Genomic DNA, 21,057 nt, shown 5'->3' on the forward strand with positions numbered 1-21,057 from the left:
TTTCTTTTGTGTCAGAGAAAGCGGATCTGTCTCCATTGACTTACATTGTGAGTCATGATGGATCTATCTTGCTCCGCATCCCAGGATGCACCCAAAAGCGGTTTGTGGCGCTTTTTTGTGAGTCATGGGAACGCAATGCATTTTGGTGCACTCTGTTCCCTTTAGTTCAGTTTTGTCCCCATTGACAATGAATGGGGACAAAACTGAAGTGTTTTCCTCCGCTAATGAGACCCTATGACGGATCGCAATAGCGAAAAGTGCAGATGTGAAAGTAGCCTAAGGTCTTTGGCTGTTGCTGCACTGGTGGTGGTAGTGTCAGCTGTGGACAGTGGTCTCCTATCTTGGCACAGGAGGCATGCACACCTGCAGCAATGGCAGGAAATCGGGAGACTACCATGACGTCTGCCCGTGGACATTTGCGTGGGTCACAGAAATTCGCCTTAATCCACGACTGAGTACTAGACCTGTGACAACCTCCTGAATGTTTCTTCTCTTTCCCGTAGAGCAATGCAACCTTGGTTGTACCTGATAAAGTGACCACGGATGGCAGCACTTGTGGTGGCAAAGAGGTAGCTCCTTTATTGGTGGTTAACTTTGAGAGCAACCATTCCCTGCGTTTGAACTTCACCAGTGATGGTACTGTGTACCGTGTCGACATGATCGTCTTCACCTACAATACTAATGACAGCTTACACTTTCAGGATGCCAAAACAAAAGGTAATGACTTGGGTGACGCCATGACAAATGTGTTCTTCACAGGTACGCTGCTTTCCATTCATCTAGCACATGTGCCCCCTAGTGGCAGATTGTTTTCCTCAAGTACTGCTCATGTCATTCAGTGAGAACCTTAAAGGGAACCTGTCATGTGGATATTTGATTATAATCTAACTAATTATATACAATCATTAACTACTAAAAAGTACCTTAGATGTATTCACTTACTGGTGTGACAGATGGTTATCTCATAATATATACACAAAGATGCTGCATGCTAATGAGCTGATTTGAGTCCAGCGTGATGTCAGTGAGTCCAGCGTTTATTTAATTCAGAGCTAAAGCCACTCCCCCGCCCTCCTGCTGCTGGTTCATATGGAAACAAACTGTCATTCAGCAGCAGGTAGGCGGGGAGAGTCAGGAGCTCATGAATATTCAGGACTCATCATTATCAGCTGGAGCTTTTCAATACAAGATGTTGGCAGATTGACTGGGTCAATTAAAGAAAGTGACCCAGCATTGTGCTAAGAGAATCAATCACTTATTTATGTTGCCCTTAGTTAGGACACCATAAAACTGGTGACAGGTTCCCTTTAAATGTTTTAAATGTGAGCTTTTACTATGAGTCTAAAAAAATTACAAAAGAGATTTTCCACTAGGGGCTACCCCCAACACATTCTTGGGACGGCCTTCCAAAACGCATCTCTTTTGTGAGCGTAATACCCTCTTGATACCAAAACAGTCAAGGGGGAATGACGAGATCATCAGAATTATCTCGACGTTCGATACCATGAGTCAGGAGGTGAGGGATATCATCACTAAGTACTGGCCCATTCTGCTAATGGACCCCGACGTATCAGATAAACTTCCCTCCCGTCCCAGCATTACGTTCAGGAGAGGCAGATGCCTCCGCGATAGATTGGTGCATAGTCACTATTTGTGGCCTGCCCCTAAGGGAACCTGGCTGGACCGGAAACCACTTGGTACCTTCCGCTGTGGATCCTGTCTGGCGTGCAAAAATATTAATAATACCAAAACGAACGTATGCTCGGTCACGGGTAAAACATACGATATTCGCGACTTTATTAACTGTCGTAGCGAGGGGGTTGTCTACTTAGCTCAATGCGCATGCTCTAAGGACTATGTGGGCAAAACTTTCAGAGAATTTCGAAAGCGCATATTGGAACATCTGAATGATATAAAAAACAAAAAAGACACCCCACTTGCGAATCATATGTGGGAAGTACATCATGGAGATTCGAGATTACTTCGCTTTTCCGCATTGGAATTGGTCAGACCCTCACCCAGGAGGGGCGACTGGGACCGCAGGATCCTCCAGAAGGAGTCTGGGTGGATCTTCCGGTTCCAGTCGCAATCTCCAGCGGGTTTGAATGAACAGCTTACTTTCACTTTTTTTTTGTGAATTTAGGCTCCTGGTACTCCTGTCTCTGATTGACCCGCCACTTCATCCTCATCTGATAAATGACCAAAAGCTTATCGACACGTGAAGTGTCATTTCGAGTGTAGGTCCTTTTTACATTAGTAAGGCCCCTCTATCATCTATAGTATTGTATTTATTTATTAAATATACATCTTATAAACTATATTTCATTTGAAAATTGTACGTGGTTTCACACCTGACGTATTTAGCTGAGTATTGGCTCAAAAAATCCCCCAGTGTCTATACACTGCGTGCAGAATTATTAGGCAAATGAGTATTTTGACCACATCATCCTCTTTATGCATGTTGTCTTACTCCAAGCTGTATAGGCTCGAAAGCCTACTACCAATTAAGCATATTAGGTGATGTGCATCTCTGTAATGAGAAGGGGTGTGGTCTAATGACATCAACACCCTATATCAGGTGTGCATAATTATTAGGCAACTTCCTTTCCTTTGGCAAAATGGGTCAAAAGAAGGATTTGACAGGCTCAGAAAAGTCAAAAATAGTGAGATATCTTGCAGAGGGATGCAGCACTCTTAAAATTGCAAAGCTTCTGAAGCGTGATCATCGAACAATCAAGCGTTTCATTCAAAATAGTCAACAGGGTCGCAAGAAGCGTGTGGAAAAACCAAGGCGCAAAATAACTGCCCATGAACTGAGAAAAGTCAAGCGTGCAGCTGCCAAGATGCCACTTGCCACCAGTTTGGCCATATTTCAGAGCTGCAACATCACTGGAGTGCCCAAAAGCACAAGGTGTGCAATACTCAGAGACATGGCCAAGGTAAGAAAGGCTGAAAGACGACCACCACTGAACAAGACACACAAGCTGAAACGTCAAGACTGGGCCAAGAAATATCTCAAGACTGATTTTTCTAAGGTTTTATGGACTGATGAAATGAGAGTGAGTCTTGATGGGCCAGATGGATGGGCCCGTGGCTGGATTGGTAAAGGGCAGAGAGCTCCAGTCCGACTCAGACGCCAGCAAGGTGGAGGTGGAGTACTGGTTTGGGCTGGTATCATCAAAGATGAGCTTGTGGGGCCTTTTCGGGTTGAGGATGGAGTCAAGCTCAACTCCCAGTCCTACTGCCAGTTTCTGGAAGACACCTTCTTCAAGCAGTGGTACAGGAAGAAGTCTGCATCCTTCAAGAAAAACATGATTTTCATGCAGGGCAATGCTCCATCACACGCGTCCAAGTACTCCACAGCGTGGCTGGCAAGAAAGGGTATAAAATAAGAAAATCTAATGACATGGCCTCCTTGTTCACCTGATCTGAACCCCATTGAGAACCTGTGGTCCATCAAATGTGAGATTTACAAGGAGGGAAAACAGTACACCTCTCTGAACAGTGTCTGGGAGGCTGTGGTTGCTGCTGCACGCAATGTTGATGGTGAACAGATCAAAACACTGACAGAATCCATGGATGGCAGGCTTTTGAGTGTCCTTGCAAAGAAAGGTGGCTATATTGGTCACTGATTTGTTTTTATTTTGTTTTTGAATGTCAGAAATGTATATTTGTGAATGTTGAGATGTTATATTGGTTTCACTGGTAAAAATAAATATTTGAAATGGGCATATATTTGTTTTTTGTTAAGTTGCCTAATAATTATGCACAGTAATAGTCACCTGCACACACAGATATCCCCCTAAAATAGCTAAAACTAAACAAACTAAAAACTACTTCCAAAAATATTCAGCTTTGATATTAATGAGTTTTTTGGGTTCATTGAGAACATGGTTGTTGTTCAATAATAAAATTAATCCTCAAAAATACAACTTGCCTAATAATTCTGCACTCCCTGTACACCTGTCACTCCAACCTCTACCTGTCATTTGGCTATATTCCAATGTCTTGGCCAGCTCACTGAGTCCTTATTATTCCCATTTGGGTCCCCCCCACAGTGGGTTGTCTCTGTCTTCCTGCATATAGGGGTGTAGTACCTATTTTTGATCCACCTGACAGGAATGAACGCAATACCGGCGATTTGGGGCAGTGGTGGAAATGATCGGACGGTGGAACGCATAACCACGCCCCTTTTTTGCCGCTGTGGAACGCCTGAGCCTGCTGTTCATTGATGATGCAGGCGGTGTATGATTGGATGCCGAAGGTGGAACGCATAACCCCGCCCCTTTTTGAACCTTTGTGGAACGCATGAGCCGGAGCCTGCTGCATATTGATGATGCAGGCGGTCTTTGATTGGGTGCTGGAGGTGGAACGCACGGCCATATTGGAAATCTCGGCGTGCGTTCCAACAGCGATCCAAGACATACAGACATGAGATAAGTAGTTTGGTGAGCCTGATCTGGATACCGGTATTGGTTTAGTTCTAATGTTTGGGGTTCCTATCAATACACTACCACCTATAGGGTGTTACAACGTGATCCTGCTTAGTCTACCTGGATGTTTGTGTCACATGGGGTAATGGGGATGAGGTGATTGGTGCTGGATTTTGGGGGGACCGCCCTCACCTGCAGGGTATAAATAGTCAGTGTGTGAATCTGCAATTTGGAGCATCATTTTTCAGCCCCCTGGAGTACCCCTGACTGCGGACCACTATATGGAGAGATCTCAGGATGGGATAAGTACAGCATATATATGAGTTCTATCGTTATTACCCTGTCCCCTCCTGTACTATTGCATTGGTCTACTAAAGTGGAACACCGCCTCGGGGTGCTCCAGAAATTTTGGTTCCTTTCTTTCATCTTTTTTGAAAAGGCCCATGTAGCCGCAACTTATTTTCTCTATACCTCTTGATTTAGTCTCCTGATGAACCTTTGAATGAAGGGGAAACGCGTTGAGACTTTGTACTGAGTGTAAAACTCCATGTTGTGAGATTTTGTACTGAGTGTAGCACTCCATGTTGTTGGTAGAGAGCTACCCAGCTGGATAAACTGTTTGTATCATTCCATTGCACATTCAGCATGTTCTGACATGGTTGATAATCGAATTACACCACTGTGACTATCATCTTTGAGATTTTGAACTGAGTGTAACATGTCATGTGGTTGGTAGAGTGCTATCCATCTAGATGAATTGTATCATTTTATTACACTTTAGCACTCCCCAACATGGCTGATAACATGGCTCTTTCACACTTGCGTTGTCCGGATCCGGCGTGTACTCCACTTGCCGGAATTACATGCCGGATCCGGAAAAACGCAAGTGAACTGAAAGCATTTGAAGACGCATCCGTCTTCAAAATGCGTTCAGTGTTACTATGGCACCCAGGACGCTATTAAAGTCCTGGTTGCCAGCGGGGGAGCGGTATACTTACAGTCCGTGCGGCTCCCAGGGCGCTCCAGAATGACGTCAGAGTGCCCCATGCGCATGGATGACGTGATCCATGTGATCACGTCATCCATGAGCGTGGGGCGCCCTGACGTCACTCTGGAGCGCCCGGGGAGCCGCACGGACTGTAAGTATACTGCTCCCCCGCTCCCCACTACACTTTACCATGGCTTCCAGGACTTTAGCGTCCCGGCAGCCATGGTAACCATTCAGAAAAAGCTAAACGTTGGATCCGGTAATGCGCCGAAACGACGTTTAGCTTAAGGTCGGATCCGGATCAATGCCTTTCAATGTGCAATTATTCCGGATCCGGCCTTGCGGCAAGTGTTCCGGATTTTTGGCCGGAGCAAAAAGCGCAGCATGCTGCGGTATTTTCTCCGGCCAAAAAACGTTCCGTCCTGGAACTGAAGACATCCTGAACGGATTTCTCCATTCAGAATGCATTAGGATAATCCTGATCAGGATTCTTCCGGCATAGAGCCCCGACGACGGAACTCTATGCCGGAAGAAAAGAACGCAAGTGTGAAAGAGCCCTTACACTGTTGTGATTATCATCTTTGCTGTGATTATTATCCACATTTGACTGCTGTGGAATAACCGTTCCTATCTGTCCTTTTCTACTACTGGTGATGTATGATCCGGACATTTATATGAGATTTCAAACGGTGTGCAATACTCCATATTGTTGTTAAAGTGCCATCTATCTTGATAAATTGTCTGCATCTTCTTTTTCGGCATGGTCCAACAGGGTTGGCAATTGACTACTTTACCAATCATCTCTGTGTGATTTTCATATCCACTGACTGCTGTGGAATAACCGTTGCTCCTGCCTTGGAATAACCGTTATTCCCACTTGTCTCGTTCAACCAATGTTGATGCATGATCTGGATATCTACATGCTGTTAGTATTATTTTTATCTTGACTGCTGTGGAATAACCGTTACTTCTGCTCGTCTCTCAACTATCGTTGATGCATGACCCGGACATCCATATGGGTCTTTTTGCTACAAGGGCCTTTTAAAGGGTTTCTGTCACCCCACAAAACTCTTTTTTTTTTTTTTGGATCGTTAGATTCCTTATAGGGCGATATAGGAGAATATAATCTTACTTTCATGCGGCCGATTCTTTATAAAACGAAGTTTTATAATATGTAAATGAGGGCTCTACCAGCAAGTAGGGCGTCTACTTGCTGGTAGCCGCAGCAGAAAACCGCCCCCTCGCCGTGTTGATTGACAGGGCCAGCCGTGATCTCCTCCTCCGGCCGGCCCTGTCAGTAATTCAAAAATCGCGTGCCTCTGGTCATTCGGCGCAGGCGCTCTGAGATGAGGAGGCTCGTCTCCTCAGTGCGCCTGCGCCGATGACATCACCGAAAGAGGAGACGTCATCGGCGCAGGCGCACTGAGGGAGTTCTGAGACGAGCCTCCTCATCTCAGAGCGCCTGCGCAGATTCAACACGGGCGCGCGATTTTTGAAACGCCGACAGGGCTGGCCGGAGGAGGAGATCACGGCTGGCCCTGTCAATCAACACGGCGAGGGGGCGGATTGCTGCTGCGGCTACCAGCAAGTAGACGCCCTACTTGCTGGTAGAGCCCTCATTTACATATTATAAAACTTCGTTTTATAAAGAATCGGCCGCATGTAAGTAAGTAAGACTATTATATTCTCCTATATCGCCCTATAAGGAATCTAACTATCCAAAAAAAAAAGAGTTTTGTGGGGTGACAGAAACCCTTTAAGGACAGACAGGCTAGGCACGGGGACGTAGTGTTCCCACCATCAGGGTGCATCTCCGGGCTGAGAAGTCCAGGGACACCTTAGGGATACACTAGAGACCCGGATGGTTAGTCCTTTGGGTGTACCATCACGACTAGCCACCCTGTCTGTCACTTTCATTTGGCCTCCAGTGTCTGTTTGTAAGTGTTGTATGTTTATTAGTCCCCAGGTGAGGGATTGTGGAATTTTTTAACGTTAAATTAAAAGTTATTTTAGGTAGTTGGCCCCTGTGATTCACATCCCTTTAAATGTTTTCTTGTCATCACATGACCAAGAAATAGTTCTTCTTTTAAATTGTCTGAGAGGAACATGGCAAATCTATGAGAACAGATGGATGGACAGGCCGTGCCACAGTGTAGAAACTTACACCTGAACCTTATATACAGAGATTACTAGGGCCCCTTTTACACAGGATTGAGGAACCAAAAACGCTTCAATCGTCCTAAAAACAAGCAAATGCTGATAGTTTGTCGAATGATCACAATTTATGTGGGACCAAAAATCTGCGTTTGTCGGCAGCACATCGCCCCACAGAAACAGAATGTGCTGAATGAGGGATGACAATCGTGATAAATGGCATTTGTCCCCATTCAGCTGGCATCAGGCCAAGTGGAAATATAGACCATCGCTGATCAACAGGTCTATTGTTCATCAGCGCTCATTCGGGGCTGAAGTTAATGTGTGTGTATTCGGACCCTAAATTAGTCTTGTCCTCCTTTTTATTTCTGGATGGATATCTTCCTGCTCCGCTTTTCATTCTGTTAGCATGTATGCCCTCTAGTGGCAGATTTGTCAGTCTGCCAGTCTTCCAAAATGCATAATCCGTAAGTGATAGCGGCTGATGACTTCATTTTGTTCCAGGGCTCTTCAGTACTTTCAAGTCTGTGGATATAGCCATACCAGTGAATGCAACCTACGTATGTCTAAATGAAGCGGTAGTGGTAACAGAAAATGTCGTGCAAGTCTACCAGAATGTTTCCCTGCTAGCGTTCTCCCAGGATAAGCCATTTACAAAAGGTAAGTGGATGGACAGAAATTAGTAGTTCAACTCACCCGATGATTCTGACTACTCTTTATTTGGCAAAGACAGACATAAAACAGCCGGCTGATACAAGAGCAGGATAATGTGGCGACTATTTGGAGTGGCTCCATGCCTACTTGTGCTTATATCATAAGCTGGGCACTACTTATATTTCCATATTGGTCCTCTTTATTTCCAGTCCTGACACAGGAAGTGTATCTGAAAGCACAAAGTGAAAATCAATGGATCCAAAGTGCATAACAATAATCATGCACGTACCTACAAAAAATTTTTTACCAATTGGGCTACATGCACACGCAAAACGGACATGTGATGAACGTGTTTTTTTTTGTTTTTTGTTTTTTTTTCTCCACAGGACATATACACGAGGAGGGGACATACCTGGATACACGTGGTATGCTGTGTGCAGTTGATGGGCCATTCACTTTCACCCTGAAGCATGGGGTGTGCACGGTTTACATTGTGCCAATGTGAGCGTAGTTTACATGCCTTGATATGCGCATTACAAAATACACAGACGGCCATGCACTTGAAAAGATTACATAAACACCTTTGGGTGCAACTGACAAGCACAGTGCAGTCCAGGGTCTATCAATAGGGGATTGATATTTAGCAATTTCATATCAGTGAGCATGCAATTTAATATGTTATACACATGTCTGTAGGTACGTGCAGATTCTTATGTACTTTGGATCAATTTATTTTCACTTTATGCTTTCAGATGCACTTCCTGTGTCATGATTGTGACATCGCTCCACATGGGTCTTTATATATATCTGGGGTTACTGGTATGAAAAGGGTGGAATATTACCAATTAGCAGATGATCCCGGTCAATATTCCCCTTTCCCAAGCTCGTGGGATTGTTCTCAGTTTATACCACAGCTACAGTATGTTGCCTTGGTATCACCAGGAATAACGCATAACTCTTGCAGATATAACCTAAAAGACACCTTTACTTAAATATGGTGTACTACAACATATACAAATACTTTCAATATCCTGGTCATATCAGTATACATCTCCATGTAACTGGCCTATAGTCTAATATTGACAAGATACTTAGCTTAGAATGTAAGGTGGTCCCACTTCCTCCATCTAAGACCTCACAGGAAGCTGGTCTGCCCCAGTGGCTAGGTATATTAACACCTGCCTCCCCAATTCATTGTACATGGCAGTGTGATGTTACTCACGTGCCCAATTTAAATATCAAAGCAGGACTGAATCTCAGCCCTGTAACACTTTATTTATGGAGTTTAACTTTAGATATTCCCCCCCCCCCCCCCCCCCCTTAAAGCCCTGATTTCCAGGGTGCTTAATATTCACTATTCTCCAGATCGCTGACTTCTCAGCGGAGTACAGACTGTACAGTGTATCAATGGGGCCGCAGAGAATGGAGTACAGGCAGGAGCACACATTGCTGCTCATGCCTGTGCCCCTGTGGTTGGCTGAATGCTGGCATAGCACATGGGTACCCTGTAATAATGGGCTCCTGTGCCTGCCTCGCTCAGCTAAATGCTTACATGCAGGACTTTTAGCTTGGCGAAGCAGACACAGGCAGGAGCCCGTGCAGCTAGTCCTGACCTAGAACATGGTTACCGATGTGCTATGCCAATATTTAGCCAACCTCAGGGGGGCACAGGCAGAAGCAGCAATGTGTGCTCCTGCCCTTACCCTATTCTCTACGGCCCCATTCAGAGTGCACTGTCTGTACACTGCTGAGAAGTCGGCGATCTGTATAGTGAATTTAAAGTGCACGGGAAATCAGGGCTTTAGGGGGGGATATCTTTAGCAAAAAGTCAAAAACAATAAATAAAGTACACTGCTTAAAAAATAAAGGGAACACTTAAACAACACAATGTAACTCCAAGTCAATCACACTTCTGTGAAATCAAACTGTCCACTTAGGCAACACTGAGTGACAATCAATTTCACATGCTGTTGTGCAAATGGGTTAGACAACAGGTGGAAATTATAGGCAATTAGCAAGACACCCCCAATAAAGGAGTGGTTCTGCAGGTGGTCACCACAGACCACTTCTCAGTTCCTATGCTTCCTGGCTGATGTTTTGGTCACTTTTGAATACTGGCGGTGCTTTCACTCTAGTGGTAGCATGAGACGGAGTCTACAACCCACACAAGTGGCTCAGGTAGTGCAGCTTATCCAAGATGGCACATCAGTGCGAGCTGTGGCAAGAAGGTTTGCTGTGTCTGTCAGCGTAGTGTCCAGAGCATGGAGGCGCTACCAGGAGACAGGCCAGTACATCGGGAGACGTGGAGGAGGCTGTAGGAGGGCAACAACCCAGCAGCAGGACCGCTACCTCCGCCTTTGTGCAAGGAGGAGCACTGCCGGAGCCCTGTAAAATGACCTCCAGCAGGCCACAAATGTGCATGTGTCTGCTCAAACGGTCAGAAACAGACTCCATGAGGGTGATATGAGGGCCCGACGTCCACAGGTGGGGGTTGTGCTTACAGCCCAACACCGTGCAGGACGTTTGGCATTTGCCAGAGAACACCAAGATTGGCAAATTCGCCACTGGTGCCCTGTGCGCTTCACAGATGAAAGGTTCACACTGAGCACATGTGACAGAGTCTGGAGACGCCGTGGAGAACGTTCTGCTGCCTGCAACATCCTCCAGCATGACCGGTTTGGCATTGGGTCAGTAATGGTGTTGGGTGGAATTTCTTTGGAGGGCCGCACAGCCCTCCATGTGCTCGCCAGAGGTAGCCTGACTGCCATTAGGTACCGAGATGAGATCCTCAGACCCCTTGTGAGACCATATGCTGGTGCGGTTAGCCCTGGGTTCCTCCTAATGCAAGACAATGCTAGACCTCATGTGGCTGGAGTGTGTCAGCAGTTCCTGCAAGACGAAGGCATTGATGCTATGGACTGGCCCGCCCGTTCCCCAGACCTGAATCCAATTGAGCACATCTGGGACATCATGTCTCGCTCTATCCACCAACGTGACGTTGCACCACAGACTGTCCAGGAGTTGGCAGATGCTTTAGTCCAGGTCTGGGAGGAGATCCCTCAGGAGACCGTCCGCCACCTCATCAGGAGCATGCACAGGCGTTGTAGGGAGGTCATACAGGCACGTGGAGGCCACACACACTACTGAGCCTCATTTTGACTTGTTTTAAGGACATTACATCAAAGTTGGATCGGCCTGTAGTGTGTTTTTCCACTTTAATTTTGAGTGTGACTCCAAATCCAGACCTCCATGGGTTAAAAAATTTGATTTCCATTTTTTTATTTTTGTGTGATTTTGTTGTCGGCACATTCAACTATGTAAAGAACAAAGTATTTCAGAAGAATATTTCATTAATTCAGATCTAGGATGTGTTATTTTTGTGTTCCCTTTATTTTTTTGAGCATTGTATATTAGAAAAATTATGGCATTTGGGACATTTAAATAAAAAATAATAATCTTAAATAAAGGTTTAGTTACTCTTTTTAAGTTTGGGCACTACTGATGTACGTATGCTTGAAAGCTAAAATATAGCTGAAACAGTACTTGTAGAGCGGTGCAGATCTTTCAATTTGGAATTTAGTATTGAGAATGACATTTGCTGCCAGATACTCACTCTTAAAGGGGTTGTCTGGGATTTACATATTGATAGCCTGTTTTCAGGATAGGACATCAATATCTGATCGGTGGGGGTACGACTCCCTGAGTGCTTAGGACTCCTCCTAGGCCATGTAACTTCACGTTCATCAGTCACATGGTGCCACTCTGCCCCATTAAGGATAGGTCATTAATTTGTAAATCCTGGAGAACCTCTTTAAGCTGTTATGAATGTACCATATGTGGGGATGGCAACCTGGATTACTCTTAAATAAGATGGCTGTTCTCACTTCATTTCAGAGTTTCATTGCAGCGCGGATGACTCAACGACCCAAGCTCCAGTTACTCCTAATGTAACTACACCTAACACGCCATCAACCACCCCAACACCAACCACAAAACCTATGGATAAACCCACCATCGGCAACTATACGGTTTTAAATGGGACAGAGACTTGTCTCCTGGCTTCCATGGGTCTGCAGCTTAATGCCACTCTGCTTGTTGATGGAAAGGTAAGAATATTGCTCACTAGTATGAAGAGTTGAGTTGTCTTGGCACTGGCCAAGTGTTCAGTTTGGAACCAATGTAAGCCCCCGGGACTTTCTACAATGTCTTCAGTTGATTACCACTATTCTCCATCTACTCTCGTGTAGCTGCTTTCAGACCCTATATAGGCTTTTTACTGCCCAGATAGTGTTTTTTTTTTTTGTTTTTTTTTTCCTTGATTGAAGAAATTATCCCAGATTTATTATAATTATGCAGGGGCAGTGTCAAATGAAAAAAGAAATAAAAATCCTTTAAAGGATAACTGTCGTTTTTTATTTTTTATTTTTGCTAAAGTGTAGGGCAAGTGATGGGTAACAATTTTGCAATAGACTTTATTTAGCCAAAACGTTTATTTTTGGTAGAAAACTGGGGCTGAAATGGCCCTTAGCAGCACTCTTCAAAAGAGCGTTGCTAAGGGCCATCCGTCTCCTATTAGGAAAGGGTAGACGGGCTGTGCAGACGCTGTGCTTCCCTGGGAGGCAGAAGGCTGTGCACAGGAGTCAGGCTGAGTTCACACGGGCGAGATTTCCGCGCGGGTGCAATGCGAGAGGTGAATGCATTGCACCCGCACTGAATCTGGACCCATTTATTTCTATGGGGCTGTGCTTATGAGCTGTAATTTTCATGCATCACTTATGCGTTGCATGAAAATCGCAGCATGCTCTATATTGTGCGTTTATCACGCAACGCAGGCTTCATAGAAGTGAATGGGGCTGAGTGAAAATCGCAAGCATCTGCAATCAAGGGCGGATCCGGTGCGATTTTCACGCATGGTTGCTAAGATGACAGTCTATTCACTGCATTTTCCCTTATAACATGGTTATAAGGGAAAATAATAGCATTCTTTAATACAGAATGCTTAGTAGGTGGTCAATTGAGGGTTAAAAAATAAAAAAACTCACCACCTTCTCTTGATCGCGTAGCTGCCGGTCTCTTCTTACTACTTTAATCATGAGCTGCCGGCTAAAGGACCTGTGGTGACGTCAGATCACATGATCCATCACCGTAGTGAATAAGTTCGGGTCTGGGTACCACAGTCAGTTTTTTTTATCACGCACGTGCAAAATGCATTGCACCCGCGCGATAAAAACTGAACAATGGAACGCAATCAAAATTGACTGCAATTGGGTACCTACTCGTGCAGGTTTGCTGCAACGCATCCGGACCTTATCCGGACACGCTCGTGTGAACTCAGCCTTAGGAGTTAAAATTACATTTATATTCCCCCTTTCTATGCAATCTAATGCTCCGTTACATTCACTGACCTGCGATCCCTGTGATAATAATTCATGAAGCAGCCACCTAAAGTAGAAGCACTGTGCACAGTGAGCCGGCGGCTGCTTCATGAATTATTATCACAGGGATCGCAGGACAGTGAATGTAACGGAGCATTAGATTGCATAGAAAGGGGGAATATAAATGTAATTTTAACTCCTAAGACTCCTGTGCACAGCCTTCTGTCTCCCAGGGAAGCACAGCGTCTGCACAGCCCGTCTCCCCTTTCCTAATAGGAGACGGATGGCCCTTAGCAACGCTCATTTGAAGAGTGCTGCTAAGGGCCATTTCAGCCCCAGTTTTCTACCAAAAATAAACGTTTTGGCTAAATAAAGTCTATTGCAAAAATGTTACCTATCACTTGCCCTACACTTTAGCTAAAAAAATAATATATTACCGTTATCCTTTTAAGTAGTTCTGCTTCACCTCCCGAATCCCCAGTGGGCCTGTACTGATGACATTGTGCTCATTGGTCCCTGACGTATATGAAAGGCGTGTCACTGCTGAGGCCAGTGACTGGCTGCAGTGGCATGTGACAACAGCAGGCCCAGCTGGGATCAGAACAGCTGGCACCAGAGTGGCCTCTTTTAACCACCTCCGGACCGCTGTACGCACAGACGCGTCCTGGAGGTGGTTGATTCCGAGTGGACGCGCCGGCGCGTCCTCTCGCGAGACGCGAGATTTCCTGTGAACGCGCGCACACAGGCGCGGAAGGTAAGAAAGTGGATCTCCAGCCTGCCAGCGGCAATCGTTCGCTGGCAGGCTGGAGATGTGATTTTCTTAACCCCTAACAGGTATATTAGACGCTGTTTTGATAACAGCGTCTAATATACCTGCTACCTGGTCCTCTGGTGGTCCCCTTTGTTTGGATCGACCACCAGAGGACACAGGTAGCTCAGTAATATGTTGCACCACACTACACTACACCCCCCCCCCCCGTCACTTATTAACCCCTTGATCACCCCTGATCACCCCATATAGACTCCCTGATCACCCCCCCTGTCATTGATCACACCCTTGTAAAGCTCCATTCAGAAGTCCGCATGATTTTTACGAATCCACTGATAGATGGATTGGATCCGCAAAACGCACACGGACGTCTGAATGGAGCCTTACTGGGGCATGATCAATGACTGGTGATCAGCCCATATAGACTCCCTGATTACCCCCCTGTCATTGATTACCCCCCTGTCATTGATTACCCCCCCTGTCATTGATTACCCCCCCTGTCATTGATTACCCCCCCCTGGCATTGATTACCCCCCCCTGTCATTGATTACCCCCCCTGTCATTGATTACCCCCCCTGTCATTGATTACCCCCCTGTCATTGATTACCCCCCTGTAAAGCTCCATTCAGACGTCCGCATGATTTTTACGGATCCAGTGATAGATGGATCGGATCCGCAAAACGCACACGGACGTCTGAATGGAGCCTTACAGGGGCGTGATCAATGACTGTGGTGATCACCCCATATAGACTCCCTGATCACCCCCCTGTCATTGATCACCCCTCTGTAAGGCTCCATTCAGACATTTTTTTGGCCCAAGTTAGCGGAAATTATTATTTTTTTTTCTTACAAAGTCTCATATTCCACTAACTTGTGTCAAAAAATTAAATCTCACATGAACTCACCATACCCCTCACGGAATCCAAATGCGTAAAAATTTTTAGACATTTATATTCCAGACTTCTTCTCACGCTTTAGGGCCCCTAGAATGCCAGGGCAGTATAAATACCCCACATGTGACCCCATTTCGGAAAGAAGACACCCCCAGGTATTCCGTGAGGGGCATATTGAGTCCATGAAAGATTGAAATTTTTGTCCCAAGTTAGCGGAAAGGGAGACTTTGTGAGAAAAAAATAAATAAAATCAATTTCCGCTAACTTGTGCCAAAAAAAAAAAATTTCTATGAACTCGCCATGCCCCTCATTGAATACCTTGGGGTGTCTTCTTTCCAAAATGGGGTCACATGTGGGGTATTTATACTGCCCTGGCATTCTAGGGGCCCTAAAGCGTGAGAAGAAGTCTGGGATCCAAATGTCTAAAAATGCCCTCATAAAAGGAATGTGGGCCCCTTTGCGCATTTAGGCTGCAAAAAAGTGTCACACATCTGGTATCGCCGTACTCAGGAGAAGTTGGGGAATGTGTTTTGGGGTGTCATTTTACATATACCCATGCTGGGTGAGAGAAATATCTTGGCAAAAGACAACTTTTCCCATTTTTTTTTTTATACAAAGTTGGCATTTGACCAAGATATTTATCTCACCCAGCATGGGTATATGTAAAATGACACCCCAAAACACATTCCCCAACTTCTACCGAGTACGGCGATACCACATGTGTGGAACTTTTTTGCAGCCTAGGTGGGCAAAGGGGCCCACATTTCAAAGAGCACCTTTCGGATTTCACAGGTCATTTACCTACTTACCACACATTAGGGCCCCTGGAAAATACCAGGGCAGTATAACTACCCCACAAGTGACCCCATTTTGGAAAGAAGACACCCCAAGGTATTCCGTGAGGGGCATGGCGAGTTCCTAGAATTTATTTTTTGTCACAAGTTAGTGGAAAATTATGATTTTTTTTTTTTTTTTCTTACAAAGTCTCATATTCCACTAACTTGTGACAAAAAATAAAAACTTCCATGAACTCACTATGCCCATCAGCGAATACCTTGGGGTGTCTTCTTTCCAAAATGGGGTCACTTGTGGGGTAGTTATACTGCCCTGGCATTCTAGGGACCCAAATGTGTGGTAAGGAGTTTGAAATCAAATTCTGTAAAAAATGACCAGTGAAATCCGAAAGGTGCTCTTTGGAATGTGGGCCCCTTTGCCCACCTAGGCTGCAAAAAAGTGTCACACATCTGGTATCTCCGTATTCAGGAGAAGTTGGGGAATGTGTTTTGGGGTGTCATTTTACATATACCCATGCTGGGTGAGAGAAATATCTTGGCAAAAGACAACTTTTCCCATTTTTTTTATACAAAGTTGGCATTTGGCAAAGATATTTCTGTGCCGGGGGGGGGGGGGGGGGTAGGGTAGGCACACGCTAGGCTTAACACCCTATATAACTATTGCCTGGTGTGGTGTGTTCCTTTAAGACATTCTGACTAAATTACTCTGTTTCACAGACTGATTTTTGTGTTTCGGTCTCTCTAGACTGTCTGGACCCCACTTAATATTGATCCTAAAAATACCACTAGTTCTGGAAGCTGTGGCAACGACAGTGCTCTTCTGAGGCTCAACGACAGTGGCACTACTATTGTGGAATTTCTTTTCTTGGTTGTAAGTATTTGAGCGACATTTCCCTTGCTTTATGAAGAGGCGATTCTTTATTTTGACATGAAAGTACCTGATTTTTATTTTCCAGTCTTAATACACAGTCGAGTCACATTATTATGACCACCAGCTAATATGCAGCATGGACAGCAGCTGGGAGTGGCTCAATAAGGTCCTGGTAGGTTGTCATTGGTATCAGGAGGCATGCTGACTACAGTGCATCCCACAGCTGCTGGAGGGTGCGTGGAGGAGGATCCATAGAGTGAACATGACTATCAAGGTGGTCCCACAGATGCTCAACTGGGTTAAAGTCTGAGGAATCAGGGGGCCAGGGTAGTACTTGAAAGGCTTGGTCTTGCTTTTCCAGCCAATGTTGGACAATCAGTGGAGGTCCAATTCTGACACTGCTGCAAAAACTGAAGCTTTTTAAGCCAATGCAACGTTGTTAGAGCTGCGGTGACCACCCGTTTGCTTCGGAGCCCTATATGCAGTAGGGTTCGTGAACTATCTTGGACACAAACAGTAGCCCCCTGATTCATTTTCATGGTAAGCTGCTCTACTGTAGCCTGTCGGTCCTGTCTCGCACGCCTTCTTAACCGATGTTCACCTCTTTCCATGTCGCTTATTCACAATGGTCCTTTTGTCCACTTACCATACACTGTCTCCACAGCAGCACGAGAACAGTTCCCAAACTGCAGTTTCAGTAATACTGCCAGCCTTGGCTCGAAAGCCAATAATCATCCCTTTTGGCAACTTGGATAAATTGTCCCTATTGCCCATGACCGAAACAAGGAATATATGTGCAGACAGCCTATCCACACCGTATATACCCACCAAGCCAGCTCACCACACGACTCCTCCATGAGCTACGAGCTGACAACATCGAAAGTAGGAAGTGGTCATAATAATGTGACTTGACTGTGTAGTATTCAGTCATACAGAGCTGCCTGTATTGGCTCTAACCTATTGGCACCGTAGACCATTTTTATTTCTTTTTTTACTCCCAATGTTCCAAGAGCCATGGCTTGTTTTTTTTCTGTTTGCATAGGTAAATGTGGACACTTTAAAATTAAAGCTTGAATTTGGTTGCTATGGCCAACTTCTTTACTTTTCCTTTGTACAAGGGTTAATAAATGGGCATTACAATAGTGATTCCCAACCAGGATGCCCTGACAGCCTTTGGCTGTGAGGTGTAGTTTTGCAACAGCTGGAGGCACACTGGTTGTGAATCCCTATTGTATGCCAATCCCCCCCCCCCCCCCCCCCCCCCCACCTTATTTTATATTCACTGTTTGAACATGAAATGGATAGAAATTATCTGAATTTCTCCTCCATTTCATGCACCATACACACCTGGCCTGCTGTAATCCTTCCCATGCAGATGCACCAGAGTACTGGGAGGAAGTGGCTTTAACTTCCTCCCAGTGCTAGGCAACCAAATGGGACTTGGGAGCCGCTGCACAGAAGTCCCTCCCCCACGCCGATCAGCTGGGACACACTGCCGTCCCCATGCTGATCGTCTGGGAGCACCGCCGCACGGAAGCAGACACTGGACCCGCTGTCGTTCCCACCGCTGATCATCTGGGACACAGGACACGCTGCTGCATGGCCATCCGGTATCTGTGACATTTGCACGAGTACTCGTGCAAATGTCCGGTATCTGTCCCGATACTGGTATCGGGACATCCCTAGTTAACAGTAACTGATCGGCGGGGGTCCGACACCCGGGACCCCTGCAGATCAGTTGTTTGAGAAGGCAGCGGCGCTCCTATAAGCTCCAAGGCCTTCTGCTTTTCCTAGGCAGAGTGATGACACTTTCATCGGTCACGTGGCCTAGAAGCAGCTCAGCCCCATTCAAAAATCTTGGAAAACCCTTTCTTAAATAATGTGATAATTTAAAAATTCAGGTTATTACAAATTTGGCATTTCCAATTGTGTACTTTTTTTTTTTACTTGGCAGATAATCACTGAAACTATAAAAATTAGGTATTGCTGTGATATGTCGTCTGGAAGGATGTGTCAGGAAGTGGTTAAAGCATTTTTAATAGATTTTATTTTATATTTTTTGAGCTTTTATTATACCTTTTCAGAAACACTGGTATCCTATTGGACCTTTCCTCTGGCAGGGCCTGATGCTCAGATGGCAGCCATGGGGGCTGTTATAAGACCCTCCGGTTGCCACAGCACCATTGGCACCCAGCGATCACTTTCCAGGGGTATAGGGCTTGTTACCCTGTCAAACCTTTTTAGATCCTGAAGTCACTTATTGTGGCATTATTGGCCATTGCAGTGGGAGTCTCGTTCATTAGTTATCTCCTTCTGTGAATGGCGCAGACACAGCTTTTGTACCTGTGCCATCCATTGGAAGGAACTGTACGTCCATTTGACCAAACCCGCTGCAAAAATGCACGTTCAGTTACACTGGGGGATTAATACAGTTGTTGTGTTACCATTGGTTACTGATCTAAGCTTTTTCTACAACCTACAGAAAAATAAGAACTTTTATCTTCAAGAGGTTAATGTCACTCTCGTGAACACTTCAGGCAAGTACCCGCATTATCTATCTATTAGCTGCTCCGTCTAGTTTGCACGCTTCTATCTTCTATTTGTGGTTGCAAACACTAATGTCTTACACGTTCCATTGTGGGGTCTCAATTGTGTTACAGGTATGTCTGTAAGAACAAACAGCAACCTGAGCTTGTGGGAAGCGTCACTGGGAAGTTCATACCTGTGTCACAAAGAACAAACCATCACGGTGTCTGATGACCTCTACGTTAATACTTTTGATGTCAGAGTTCAGCCCTTTGGTGTAAAGAATGCGACATACGCTACAGGTAAGGGTGTCTGTGTTGTGACCCAGTTATTGGCCTATTCTCCTGTGGGCTGGGGGATCTACATTTATAGTAACATTGCTGAAACAAAATGAGGCTGTGCGTACCTGCACTTGCACAGCATCTATTCAGGTAGATGGATAATGAGGAAACTTCTCAAAATTAGTTTTTTGTTCCAATTCATCCGAATCGGCAAAGAAATTAGATTTTCTCTTCTCTCTCTTTCTCTTTCTCTCTCTCTCTATTTATTTTTAATCCCCCCCCCCCCCCCCCCCCCCCCCCCCTCAATTCGACAGTTTTTTCTGAAAGAAATTGAGATTATGATGAATCTGAATTTTTGTAAAAATTCAGGTCTAATTTTGATTCTATAGAATTGGGGCATGTTCACAGGTGGCAGTTACTGTCATGATTTGGGGGCGATTAAGCTGCATTGTATTACAGTTGCAGCAAATCTGAAAGCTCATCACCGCTCTTGTATTGACATAAGGTGCAGATTTTCAGTCGGCATTCCAATTTGCGAGTGACTCTCAATGCCAACCTTTACAAAATCCACAGGAGACATGAATTTTGACCCAAATGTTGCTCCATGATGAATCTCATCAGTCCACCCCCCCACTCAATTTACGTCTTGTGTGGGTGTAGCCAAATGGATCCTTGTGTGATCTTTGGGTTACTGCACACCTAACAACATCTCTTTAAAAACCTGCTAATCCATAGCAAATCAACATACATACATACATACATACATACATACATACATACATACACACATTTTTTTATGTAAGGAAATATGTTGAAAAATGTGTCGTTTGACGCAAACACCATATTTTGAGTCTTCACCCCCCTCACCCTTTGCCACTCTTGAATATGTGTCTTAAAAACTGGATGGGACTGAGTGCAACTCTGTTATGAAAGGTTTCCTTTCTAGTTTCTTTCTCTCACCTGGTGGTGTTTTTTGAGACAACCCCCTTCCGATGACTCTGATACTGGCGCAGTGTGTGTATGGTTGCTGATCTTTTATAGCACTGGGGAGATTTACAGTGAGGAATAGAAGTATTTGAACACCCTGCACAGAGGGGTCTGAAATTCACATTGTAGGTGAACTCCCACTCTGAGAGACAGAATAAAAAAAGTAAAATTCAGGAAATCGCATATATATATATATATATATATATATATATATATATATATATATATATATAAAATTTTTTAAAGAATGTATTTGTCTTGCACTGCTGAACATAAGTATTTGAACACCTGAGAAAATCAGTGTTAATATTTGGTACAGAAGCCTTTGTTTG

At 44.9% G+C, this 21,057-nt stretch overlaps 1 protein-coding gene across 3 annotated transcripts in view; it reads left to right on the plus strand.

Moving 5' to 3' along the window:
- LAMP2 (lysosomal associated membrane protein 2) overlaps positions 1 to 21,057 on the plus strand; it is a 53,075-nt gene that overhangs the window by 17,756 nt on the left and 14,262 nt on the right. For all 3 annotated transcript variants that reach the window (XM_040406256.1, XM_040406258.1, XM_040406257.1), the window contains exons 3-8: positions 504 to 717; positions 8,080 to 8,235; positions 12,124 to 12,335; positions 16,806 to 16,931; positions 19,414 to 19,468; positions 19,592 to 19,759. In XM_040406256.1, coding sequence (XP_040262190.1) covers positions 504 to 717; positions 8,080 to 8,235; positions 12,124 to 12,335; positions 16,806 to 16,931; positions 19,414 to 19,468; positions 19,592 to 19,759 — 931 coding nt within the window. The remainder of the gene's footprint in view (positions 1 to 503; positions 718 to 8,079; positions 8,236 to 12,123; positions 12,336 to 16,805; positions 16,932 to 19,413; positions 19,469 to 19,591; positions 19,760 to 21,057) is intronic.

This window comes from Bufo bufo, chromosome 8 (assembly GCF_905171765.1).
Source record: "Bufo bufo chromosome 8, aBufBuf1.1, whole genome shotgun sequence".
NCBI lineage: Eukaryota > Metazoa > Chordata > Amphibia > Anura > Bufonidae > Bufo > Bufo bufo.